At 36.0% G+C, this 12715-nt stretch overlaps 1 protein-coding gene and 1 pseudogene across 1 annotated transcript; both read right to left on the minus strand.

The window, feature by feature from the left end:
• Positions 1-2229: 2229 nt before the first annotated feature.
• LOC110708635 lies at positions 2230-6704 on the minus strand (annotated as a pseudogene).
• A 1066-nt stretch (positions 6705-7770) lies between these two features.
• On the minus strand, positions 7771-12133 carry LOC110708643 (protein NUCLEAR FUSION DEFECTIVE 6, chloroplastic/mitochondrial-like). Its single transcript, XM_021886828.1, has 3 exons — positions 11827-12133; positions 11022-11140; positions 7771-8572 (listed from the first exon to the last, which is right to left on the minus strand). The coding sequence occupies exons 1-3, from the start codon at positions 12000-12002 to the stop codon at positions 8553-8555; spliced, it is 315 nt and encodes a 104-aa protein (XP_021742520.1). The 5' UTR covers positions 12003-12133; the 3' UTR covers positions 7771-8552.
• Between the last annotated feature and the right edge of the window lie 582 nt (positions 12134-12715).

Below are 12715 nucleotides of genomic sequence, written 5' to 3' on the forward strand. Positions count from 1 at the left end.
TTTGCAAAAGACAACCTGTGCCTCTAATTCACTTAATTAAGCTCTAATTTTTTCGTAATTATCCTATAACTCTCACTTAGCCATTTTATAATTAAATTAATTAAAACCACCCTATCATCCTACCACCACTCCACCAGCCAGCCACCCTCTCCGTCTCTTCCCCCCTCCCTTGGCAGCAGCCCCCTCCCCCCAATTGAGCCACCGCCCTGAATCGCTGGTCGGCCTCTCTCCCTTTCCCCTTTACCCCCGCTGCAACCCTCCCCCTTCCCTGAACCCTAACCTCGATTATCCGCCTTCCCCCCTTAGACAGCGATGAGAGCATCAACATCGAGTGGCGGACGACGACGCGGTGGCGACTGCGAGAAAGAGGGAGAGAGAGTGAGTCAACGAGAGAAAAGGAAGAGGGAGAAGAAGCGTGCCACCTGACTGGAAACGCCCATTAATTGCTCGATGTTATTGGCCGTCAAGGTGGGTCGCCGGGAGTTGGGGGTTCAAGGCGGTGGCTCGGTTCGGGGGAGGGGGCTGCTGCCATGGGAGGGGGAAAAGGAGGGAGTGGCTGGTTGGTGGTGGGGGTGGTGGTTTTTATTGGCCGTCGAGGTGGGTGGCCGGGAGTTGGGGGTTCAAGGCGGTGTTCGGGGGAGGGGGTTGCTGCCATGGGAGGGGGAAAAGGAGGGAGTGGCTGATTGGTGGTGGGGGTGGTCGTTTTTGGGTTTTATTTATTTATTTATAAGTTAAATTAATTAATAAATGGTTAAGTGAGACTTAGAGGATAATTAGAAGAAATTAGAGCTTAATTAAGTGAATTAGAGGCATTAGGTTGTCTTCAATAAAAAAATTTCACAATTGAGTTTTCTTTTGCAAAAAAATTTAACTTCTGGTTTTCTTTTACGAAAAAGCTTTTAAAAGGTTTTTTTTCGCAAAATGGTGCATTTAAAAGGTTTTTTTTTTACAAATTTTCCAAATATTTATTACCTATAAAGCAAGCAGGTAACAAGTTAACCATACCATTTTTAGCAGACTATGACAAAAGGTTGGATTATATTGAGTTAATCAAAAGGTTAGACTATTTTGAGAAAATTCCTTAAAGGTGGATTATTCTTGTCAAATTTTCCTCTTTTGTTCCTACTTGTATTTTATTTTTATGATTATATTTGTCGTGTTTGGTAATTAGCTGGTATCTAATTGATATAAATTATTGTATTAATTAGTTTCATTGGCTAGTTAAATTAGCAAGTGGTATTTAGCTGATTGTGTAAAATTATTTGGTAGCTAGCTGTTAATTGCTAGTTGTTTAAGTGTATTTAATACCCAAAAACTTAATTGTTCAATAAGCTAATTTAAAAAAAAAAAAAAACTCTTAAAAGTCTTGTTTGTAAATTAGCTGTTAACTGGTTGATATAGCTAACTGTATTAACTAGTTTGAGTGTTTGACTAGCTAATATATTAGATGATTTTGACGTTGATTATAAATAGTTGATTGTATAAAGGTGTTTGATAAATAGATGTTTGTTGTTGGCTATTTCATTATTTAATAATAAAAAAGCCAATTTTAAAAAGCTCTTATAAAGAGCTTTTTCTATATCCACATCCTTTGGCCTTGTTTGGTAAAGAGCTTTTTGAAAAGCTTTTAGCTTATTGAACACTATTAGAGGTTTGACCAGATTAAAAAGCTAATTTTGGTGTTTGGTAAATAGCTAACTAAAAGAGCTTTTTGGCCTTAAAAGCTCTTTTAGAAAAAGCTCTTTATAAGAGCCTTTTGAAATTAGCTTATTGAAGAATTAGTTTTTTTAGTATTAAATACACTAAAACAACTAATAATTAACAATTATTTACCAAACATTTTTACACAATCAGCTATTTACAACTAGCTATTTACAACCAACTAGTCAAATCATTTAATATAATGAGCTAGTTAAATCAGTTAATATAATCAACTATATCAACCAACTAACAACTAATTACCAAACAGGGTCTTTCTCTTCCTTGTTCAATAAGCTAATTGTTCAATAAGCTCTTATAAAGAGCTTATTCTAAAAAGAGCTTTTTGACCTAAAAAAAGCTCTTTTAATAAGCTATTTACCAAACACAAAATGGCCAAATCTCTAATAATGTTCAATAAGCTAAAAGCTTTTCAAAAAGCACTTTACCAAACAAGGCCATATTGAGCTTCAACTGAAAAAGTTTTTAAGCCCAAAAAACTCTTTTAATAAGTCATTTACCAAACGGGCAAACACCTAAATAAGCTTTTTAAAATTATCAAACCTCTTTACCAAACAAGGCCAATGTAATATTTAGAGTCAATCTTGAAAACTTTGGTGACAACTCCTCATTAGTCTATACTTCAAGTATGAATTAATATGATCGAGTGGTATCTAGTTGGGTTTTTTTTTTTTTTTTTTAATTTTTTAATTTTTTTTTAATTTTAATTTTTTTATTTTGTAACATTTACTTATATATCAAATACGAAATATCCACTAGGATCAACTCTAAGACAATCAATAAAAAAAATGATAGCTCTAAAATTCACCACAAATTATCAAGCAAACAATTTACCAAGCAAAACAAACCATATGGACAATCAAGAATCAACTCCTTTATAGTGTTAGTATTACAAAGAAGGTCCAATTGGGCCAAGTTCCTTTAGGCATGACAGAAGTTCATTGTCATCTGAACTCCTACAACACACAAGTACAGTCTAAACACTAATCAACAATTGATCTTATGTTACAATCTAAAATCACCACTCATAAATTGATCTACAACAAATAAAAGAATGATCATAATTTCAATACCATTGAATTGAATCATATAATAATATGCAATGAATAGAATCCCAACCATTACAAAGAATTAAGGGTTCTTCACTTTGATTCTCAATTTTCTTGCAATTTGAGAAGCCTTAGGATGAACTGGCCTCTTGCTCGAATCACTTTGCTCAACCTCAACCCAGTTCATAACCTTAAGGATAAGTGCTTGAGGAACTTTTCGAACATCAGCATCCGATTTGCCTTTCGATTTCTTCAACCCCATTTCGAGTGCCTTCTCTATAAACTCCATAAACCAACTCCCAGCTTCTGATTCTATCTGCTTACACAACTTGATCATGCTGCTTAAGCACCCTGAATCAGCACCAGGCTGCTTGTTTTCATCATTTTCGATGTTAGTGCATTCTCCTTTCTTGTCCAAACTTGGTTTAGAATGTGACCTTAAGACCCTCCCATTATTGCTGGGTTTCTGAATTTCACTCACTCTTTCAGGAAATGATGCAATGGACTTGTACAAGGCTAATCTTCTCTTAGAGGTGCTGTTTGGTTCATTGTCGTGGAACCGGTCCATGGAATTATGTGTTATTTCGTGTAAGATTGGACCGTCTTCTTTCGTTTCTAATTTAGTTTCGAGGGTGGAAGCAGCTGCTTGAATGGACACCATGTCAGTCACTGCTTGTGTAATTTGATTTTGAAATTCCAAAAACTGATCAAAGCAGGCTGCTGGTGCATCTGCCTTTGCTGATTTGCTCAAATTCGAAAACATCCTGCAAAACAAACCCTTTAACATATTTAGTCTTTGATTATTTACATGAAGTATGTTATTGATCCAAATTTAAACTAACACTCCAAATTCAGAAGAAACTACTCTCCGATTTCCTAAAATGCCACCATCAATTACAGGAATAAGACTGAATTAGAATAACACCACTGGCAATCTATCATAAATATTATTCCATATAATCACCAAGGGTTAGGACAATATAACAACTAATTCCGGACAAAGGGACTTAGGAGTACTAATTTAATGTCATAACTCTCATCAAGGGTTAGGACAATATACCAACTAATTCCGGACAAAGGGACTTGGGAGTACTAATTTAATGTCATAACTTATCAATCCGTACAATCACTATACAAGGGGTTAGGACAATGTTACAACTAATTTTGAGCAAAGTAGTACAAAATCAGTGTGAATCTTACTTGAGGCAGCGGACAACATTGTCTGTTGCGGTAGACTGTCTTAACGCCTGAAACGCAATCTTTTGAGCTCGTTCTCTCTGCTGAACGGCTTCCTGATATGCAAAAAAAGACACAGCAAAAACAGTCAGAGCTGAACAAGAACAAAATTTTCACTTCAATCAACAGTTAAAGATCAAAACAACTTACTTTGCCAAGCATAGCAAGCTTTCCTGGTAAATTTACTGATAAACTTGTGCCACTGTTAGAATTAAAGGTTGGGTTACTAGACTGTGATTGCAACTGTTGTGGGGTTGCCTTTGAATTGGCAGAATTCTGCACATTTACTGCTGAATTCGCACAACCCCCATCTCTCCTTAGACTTGGTGGAGGTGTACAACTTTTCTTTTCCTGCATAATTACAATCAATATATCAGCAATTTGCACATTTATATCTCACATAGTCAACATTTTACGGGTCTATTCGATATCGTTGTAAGTTTTTAGTTTTATCACACAACCTATAAAATCGAAAACACGAAAATTGAAAACAAACAATGATACACGACGTAACACTAAACTCGAAAGAGCAATGTACCTACAGATATATTAGGAGTGGAAGCAACCTTTGGCCCTCTTTCATTAACACTTTTACTCCTTGGAAACTTCAAAGTAGTGGGTGTCACACAACTTTTCCTAACCAAACCAGGACTTTCACCCCTTGAGTCAAACTTTGAAGACAGCAAATTACCCCCAACAGAAGCCCTAATTCCTGAATTACAATGATCTTTTACCATTTTTACTGATCTAACCATAGGAGACATTGGAGGAGGATGAAATTTTACTGCACTACCCTTTTCTTTCATTGGAGTACATTGATCAAAATCTAAAGGAACAGGTTTTAACTTTGGAGAAGTAACAATATTTCCATCAAACCCATTATTTTGATTCAATTCCCAAGAACCTCTTCTTGGTGTTCCATTGATCACCACTTTTTGCTCAGTTTTTTCTTTCTTTCCTCTAAGACCCATCAAAGGTTCCGGAGTACCCATAAAAGGGTGTCTACCCGGTATCGGCTTAGCGCCTTTCGCTACTGGAACAGGCGATCCAGGCTCCAATTTCTCCACATAAATGAACTGACCAAGCTGCATTTTATTGCTTAAAACAAGATCATCTTGCTCATAAGGTAGGCTGACATAGATGGAATGTGAAGAATCAGATACTTTGATGTAGAATCCATGTTTAGGCCATAGATTCTTCTCATCGAGCTCGGCCGGTACGATATCGGTCACCTGAAGAAGTGAGCTCCGGTGCTCGCCCGTGGGTTTCACCCCTGTTTTTTAAACCATCAACAAGTTTTACTAGAACTCCTGGTGCTAATGTTGCCATTATTCAACCAAGAAACTAAAGAATTGATCAAAGTATGCCTTAAATTAGGAAACTTTAAAGGTTAATTCACAATTTAGAGTACTAAATTGAAGAATTTAATCAAGAAACAGGGCAAATCAAAGATGGGTTTTTGTGATTTTTTAGAAAAATTGAAAATTTGGGGTTTTAGAAAATCTGTTGTTCAAATGATCTATAAAAATTTAGGTGTTTTCAGAGGATTAAAAGTTTACGTTAATGGTGACAAAAGTAGTAAAATTTTTGTTTTTTTGTTTTTTCTTTTTTTCTTTTTGTTGGGGAAGATGAATTAGGTGGTGAGAGTAACGGTAAAGAAGGCAGATGAGAGAGAAAAAGAGAGCGTGAGTAAATTTAAAAATGGTTTTAGAACGTTGCCGCAACGGTCACATGTCGAGCGGTGAGAGGGTTTCGGGTCATGATTCTATTTGATTATTATATTGGAGCTGCTTATGTTAGTTGTTTTTTGGCTAACCTTTAGGGGCCGTTTGGTTTGCTGTAATGGGGAAAGAGAATGGGAATGATTCTCTTTGTAAGCGTTTGTTTTGCAACTTTTGTCATTCCTTTTCTCCATTTTTATTTCTGGGTTTACCCATTTTTATTCCACCCCCATTCCCCACCCCCCTAACCTTTACCATTCCCCAACCACCACCATACCCACATCCCACCAACCTCGCCGGATGGTCGCCGGCTCTTCCTGACCTTGGCTCCACCTTCGTCGGCGATCCCCGACCTTCGCTCCACCTTCGCGGCACTCCCTCGACCTTCGCTCCACCTTCGCGGCACTCCCTCGACCTCGCTGCACCTCCCCCGACTTCGCTCCACCTTCGCCGACACTCCCTCGACCTCGCTGAACCTTCCCCGACCTTCGCTCCACCTTCGTCAGCACTCCCTCGACCTCACTGCACCTCCCCCTGCTTCGCTCCACCTTTGCCGGCACTCCCTCGACCTCGCTGCACCTCCCCAGACCTCGCTCCACCTTCATCGGCACTCCTCCGACCTCACTAGTCGCCGCCGGAATTCCAAACTACCAATTTCTAGAAAAAAAAAGTCAAAATAATACCCTAAATGGTGGTGCTATGGTGGTGGTTCCATGGAATCATTCCCTTTGTTTTTTTTTGTTTTTTAACAAACAACGCCCTAAATTTCAAGGGTTTCATTCCATTCTCCTCCAAACCCTTTCCCCATTCCATTCCGATTCCACTTTGCAAACCAAACGACCCCTTAAATATGCGGGAAATGAAAATTTATGGGAATTTGCAAATTGGGTAGTTGTTTGGTTAACAACAAAAAATGAAAATGGAGGAATTGGAAATTCATGAAAATTTTGACTTCCCACAAAACATGGGAAGTTAATTACCTACCTCCTCCTTGGTCACTCAAAATTTCCATAAATTTCAAATTCTTTTATGAGAACCAAACAACTAACAGTCATTTTCTAGAAATTGTATGAAGGAAATAAATTCCCATGAAATACAAATTACCATAGGAATTTAATTCCTATATTAACCAAACAAGCCCTTAGTTTGTTGAGCTTTGGCTTTATTTTTGACTTTGCTTAGGTTCTAATTAGGGAAAAGTAATCCCACTTAAGATGAGCACTGGAAAATGTGTAGTAATTTTATGTTTCTTTACTTTAATTATTTTGTGACTTGGATTAATATACTACAACAATAACAAATCATTAGTGCCAAAATGATTTAGGATTGACTAAACATTAATTGTTGGAATCGTACAATATAAAGGAAGGAACATAACAAGATAATCGTTTGAAAGAGTTTGATGACTCGGAGTAACATAAAAAAAAATTGTAATTAATGTAGTTTAGTCAGAAATAAATTATAATGTGTCTATATTACCTCCTTCGAACTTCGATGGTTCTCACCACATACAAATATAATAAACGATCTTTGATAGATGTGTAATTTGTACCAATAAAAAAGTGTAGTTATTATGTTATGACTAACCTATTTGTTATGTTAAAATGTGGTGGTAGAGCTAGAATTTTGAAGACAGGGTGTCAATATTATGTCTATTGTATTAGTAAATAACCTTTTTAACTAGAAGCAATAATATAGATTCATTATGAAGTAAGTCTAACAAAAACATGACCATCCTTATCCATTGCAAGAATCAGTGAATGTCAACGGAATGGAAATGGTATACATATGCCTGCTAACTTGCTAAGTCGTTGAGAAGAAATATGTTTAGGTTGTGTCAACTACACAATAAGAATTTTTATATTGAACAGGTTTTAGACAACTAACCACGTTTATTCAACTAATTGAAAAATAGTCTCTTCAAACTATTCATAATATACAGAATATGTCAAATACAATAGTTGGCAAACAGTCTAGCAAACTTTGTTGATTTGTTATGAGCCTAATTTAGGTAAAATATTTGTTCATCTACCCCTTTCCAAATTAAAAGGATTAAGTCAACCACTGGACAACTTCAATAATAAGCACAGAAATAACAGATTATCAACAGTCCTCTATTGTACATTCCAACTAGGGAGAGGAGATTCTCAGACAGATCAATTAGTACATGGATTCTCAAGCCTATCGTACATTTGTACAGTAGTGCAACACTTCGTGCACGGAGCAGCCCAATTTTTATTTGTCTCTAAGTACCCTTCACGACTATTACGAGTATTAGGTTTAGCAAATATCAAGTATCAGGTGCTAAAATCCAAAATCTGGATCGAGTACCCTACGTGTGCATTAACACTACTGACTATAATCTGACCTTTACGGATTTGATATACAATCTCAAAAAGCTCGTTTAATAGCTTTGCCTGTCCTTATTAGGAGGCAGCCCTCGGCATAGTATCAAGTCATCAACACATGTGATGCACATAAATAACCTGCTGGGAGGGGAAGCTGAGCAAAAGCTTTCAAATCAACACTCAGCAGTAAAATGATTACAGGATGATGTTTTTATTTTTTCTTTGAAATTATTTTGAGAAAAAAGGGATGAGAACAAGTCAACAAACCAAATCTTTACATGATTGAAATCTTTCTCCAAAATTCAGTGCTAACAAGCAGCCTGCTAGCAAACACCAGGTTCAGATTGTATTAAAAGTTCAAAATCTCAAAAATATATGATTAACCTTCTCGCTTTGTCATCCAAAGGTGTGGTGTAACTAAAAAGACACCAATTCATACATCCACCATGTCCACTACTGGATTCAAATTGAAGGCCTTGCTATAGAGGAGTAGCAAATCCTGTCACCAAAGATAGGAAAAGAGTTTATGCAAAGTACAGCAATATACCATCCAAATGAAGAAAACATATTAACTTTAACAATGGCATTGAGTTTCAGCTTTGCTTTCTTTTGTCTACATTATCTTTTTTTTGTAAGGTTTTGGAGAAAAAAAAAAAGGGGGAGAGGGGGATAGAGTAGACAGGGGAATGTAAAAGTACTTAAATTGGCAGTAATTACACAAACAAAGATGTGCCATGAACCAAATTAAAAACTGAGGTCCTCCTATAATACTTGAGCAGCACGTGAAATGGTCAGTACAAACTACAAAGGGAATGAAATTGTAGAAATAATATGCATTTACACTGCATTTTATCTGATTTTCAAGCAGAAGTAAAAAGTATTTTGCTTTCTTTAGTGGAGTCTCCTAATTTCTAATTTGAAAACAATGTCTCAAGTGTTAAAAAATGAGATCATTACTACTCCATAAACACATGGACAATATTCAAATTTAGTGCTTCAAGCAGAATTTCATTTTGCGTAAATCAGTTGGGTTCTTCTCTTCTTGATTTTGAAATTGTCCATCGCTTAAAGTCTCAAACTAATATCTAAACAGTACCTCACCAAACAAGGTATACCTTCCAGATTTAACTCATTAGACAATCCTTACAGATTAGAGCCAAACCCAACCTGAAGTAGCTATATATATGCTATTTCCTTGGAATCTCCTATCCCAGCACAAGAAGAAAGAGGCTAAAGTTATGAACTAAATATATTATAATAAATCTCCAAGGTAAACCGATAAAATTTGAGAGTCGATTTTCGAGTTATAGACTATCCATGACAAGCTATCAGTCCTAGAAAAATCATAGGTCAAGATGACAAATTTGATTAAAAAGATTTTCATTACAAAAGGTGGTTGAAAACACTTCATCACAGCATATGGTTGAAAAGGCTTTCATTGCCCCACCTAAAGTAGCTTCACTCTCACCACAGCCTCAGAGATAATAATGCCTAATTTGATAACATGCTTTCTGATAATGATGATCTAATATAGCATCCTTGGAACCCATTGGTGTTGTCAGAGCTCTCATTTCCACAAGTCTACCAAATGTGAAGTTCAACTTCAGAAAGTAAAAAGTGATTATACTATCCATCCTAAAGGTGAAAGGCATGAAATAATAATGCAACAGCAGCAATTAATATTACACAGTTGGGTCATTGGGTGTTGATTCCATGAAATTAAAGTCTGTCATGATCAAACTCATTGAAAGTCAAAAATCATAACAATGAAACACAAAGCACTCGACAAGGGAAGAGAATTATAAATTTATAATAACATAAAACAATGATACAGCATGTTTCCAGACAAAGGACAGGCTGGGTGTACATAAATCATATTAGCTAATAACTATTGTAGATATTGCCTCTGTTAGCACTCTGTCTCCCTACAGCCACAACATGTAATGTCAGGAAAAATAGAAAGAAACCCTTTATTTTATTTTATTTTTTCTTTTGGAGTTTCTACCCTCACTAGTACTCTAGTAACACTTAGCCCAGCATCTTCCCAACACAAGCCACAAAAGAAAGAAAAGCCCTTCCATGCCAAAGGTCTCCGAAGCAAAGGAAAGATCAAGACATGCTAAGATCTGGATTCGGGAACAAAAAGCTAGCATGTTTGCACTTTTGATTCCACTAGCTATTGAACAAACTCCAGTTCCCCCACTATTAATCATTAGAGAGAGCTGCTCATTGTTTCCTCTACTAATCAGGCATCAGTTAATACCACAAACCACAGAAAGATCAAATTAAGTAGCAAGTACATGGTGATCAATCTCAGACAAGCATATCAACTGAAGCTTGTTATCCAAACTCACTCTGGAGATGCCTCGAATTTCAGACACAAAAATGCAACAAAAATCATATCACTAATATCAGGCCACTCTATGGGACTTTTAGCAGACCCTAATCAAGCTGATTGGTTGAAGATTAAAAACATAGTCTTTAACCCTACCCCAAAGACATTTAGTTCTACACCCAACAGAACCATACGCGCAAAAATCACCTCAAAGTATGGAAGAGAAATTCTTTAACCACCACCTACCCATGAGGCTTTAAAATTAAGCTGTAGTTCAGGGAAGGACCAATTTTCCCAGCTGTTTGAATGATAGCACTCACAGGATATTTAGAGTTCAGACTGACCTAGACGATACTTGAAAATAATCATTAAAAGTGCTATTAATGCAATAAAAGCTCTGATCAAGAATTTTGTATCATCAGTTTAAAGGCGTACTAGTAATCTCATTTACAAAGTGAAAACCTATTAGTAAACCACATATCATATACTAGTAACAATACTGATAACCCATCTTTAGAACAGCTACAATCGACATCAAAAACATGTTAGAAAATAGAATAATCATACTAACAAACTACTAATATAAATAAGAGCGTGCTGCTGAGAAATATACCTTCAGAAAGACAACCCCAGCTCTGTGCATGCAGTGATAGCAAGGAATTGAACAAGGCAGAAGCAGTAGCACTATGCAAAGGCATTAATGATACGGCACAACCCAACTCCACTGGAATCCTATATCCACATAGTCTATTGATTAGCACATGATTAACCCTCAACCAAAGCTCCAACCATCAATTAAGCAACACTTAAATATCAATCATCCTATATCTGCATATAATGATTCAACAAAACCCAACTCCACCAAAATCCTATATCTGCATAGTCACTAGATAAGCACATAATTTGATTTACCCTCAACAAAAACTCAAATCATCAATTAAGTAACACTTAAATAACAATGCACAAAATTTCTTCTACATAGAAGCAAAAAATCTACACAACAGGATCAGAGATGGAGATAATTTGCCTACGTATTAGGTTCATAAAACAATCAATATGTCATCAAATTGGTAATTCACAATGATAATCTAACAAATGAATCTTGTAAATGCACAGAAAACGCAACAATTAATAATATTCACAAAAAATCAATTACCCTTGATACAATTACAATCCGAATAAGCAATCAAGCATCCAAACTAAATCCCCAAATTATAATTTTTAAATTATAGATATCACAATAAACAATAATCAACAAAAAAATGCAATCTTGAAAAACAGATACAAATCACACAAATGGTAATAATAAGCTATCAAATTACAACAGGAAATCAACCAATTTCATAAATTCATCATAAAACTCAAATGAACATAACACAATACCAAAATAAATACAATCTAAAGCCAAAAAATATTACCTAGAAGAAGTGAAAAGCTTCTGGAAAGAACGGGGGTTTGAAGAGGATGTAAAGCCAGGCAACTTGGAAGCTCGTGAAGAAGAATTGGAACCGCAAAGTTTGGAAAGGGCGTTTCGTGTAGCTAAGACAGAAGAAGACTGTAGGGCTTGTCTTGCTCTTCCACATACACTCGCCATTGCTCAATTTTCTACGCTCAGTTTTGAGACTTTCAGAGTTCAGTATGCATCAGTGACGGGCTCTATACTTGGATTTTTGACAAATTAGGGTGAAGAGATAATGAAATGGTTTGTTTATTATTGATCAGGTAGATTATTAATACAAAATCTAAGCTTATAAAAATAGAAACAATCTTCTTAAACGATATACTAGCTTAACGATAAATGTTAAACATATATTTTCTAAATAATATTAACATAAAATAAATCTAAATATATTATTCTTTGGAATTTACGAAAAATATATCACACGCATATTTTTCAATGGAAAAATTGCCAAAAATGATCTCAACTTTGCTCCGTTCGCTCAAAATAATCCCAACTTTCAATTATTTTTTAATAATTCCAACTTTATACTCCATCCGCCCAAAACAATCCCAATTTTTCATCCAACTTGTTATTACAAGTTATCAAACACGTGTCATTTTATTATTGGTTAGAAAAAATTTAAAGCAAAAAAAAAAAATCAAAATAAACTCACAAAAATAATAATAATAAAAAAAAAAAAAAAAAACCAAAGCCTTGAACCCAGCCACCCTCACTGCCACACACCCAGCCCAACTCCCTGCCTCCAAGCGCCGATCGCCGCCCAGACACCCTCCCCCTCCCTCGGCGCCAGCGTCGCCCCGACCACCCTCCTGAAATGCAAGCCTTTACTATTTGATTTCGTTTTG

Source organism: Chenopodium quinoa, unplaced genomic scaffold, assembly GCF_001683475.1.
Source record: "Chenopodium quinoa cultivar QQ74 unplaced genomic scaffold, ASM168347v1, whole genome shotgun sequence".
NCBI classification, from domain to species: Eukaryota; Viridiplantae; Streptophyta; class Magnoliopsida; order Caryophyllales; family Amaranthaceae; genus Chenopodium; species Chenopodium quinoa.

Bases quoted from the DNA above. Each gene is read 5' to 3' on its own strand.
- LOC110708643 (XM_021886828.1), bottom strand. From the start codon at position 12,002: ATGGCGAGTGTATGTGGAAGAGCAAGACAAGCCCTACAGTCTTCTTCT. The intron at 11,141-11,826 runs GTAATATTTTTT...ATGTGGATATAG, and splicing joins AAGCTTTTCACTTCTTCTAG to GATTCCAGTGGAGTTGGGTT. The intron at 8,573-11,021 runs GTATATTTCTCA...CTTTGGTGACAG, and splicing joins CTGGGGTTGTCTTTCTGAAG to GATTTGCTACTCCTCTATAG.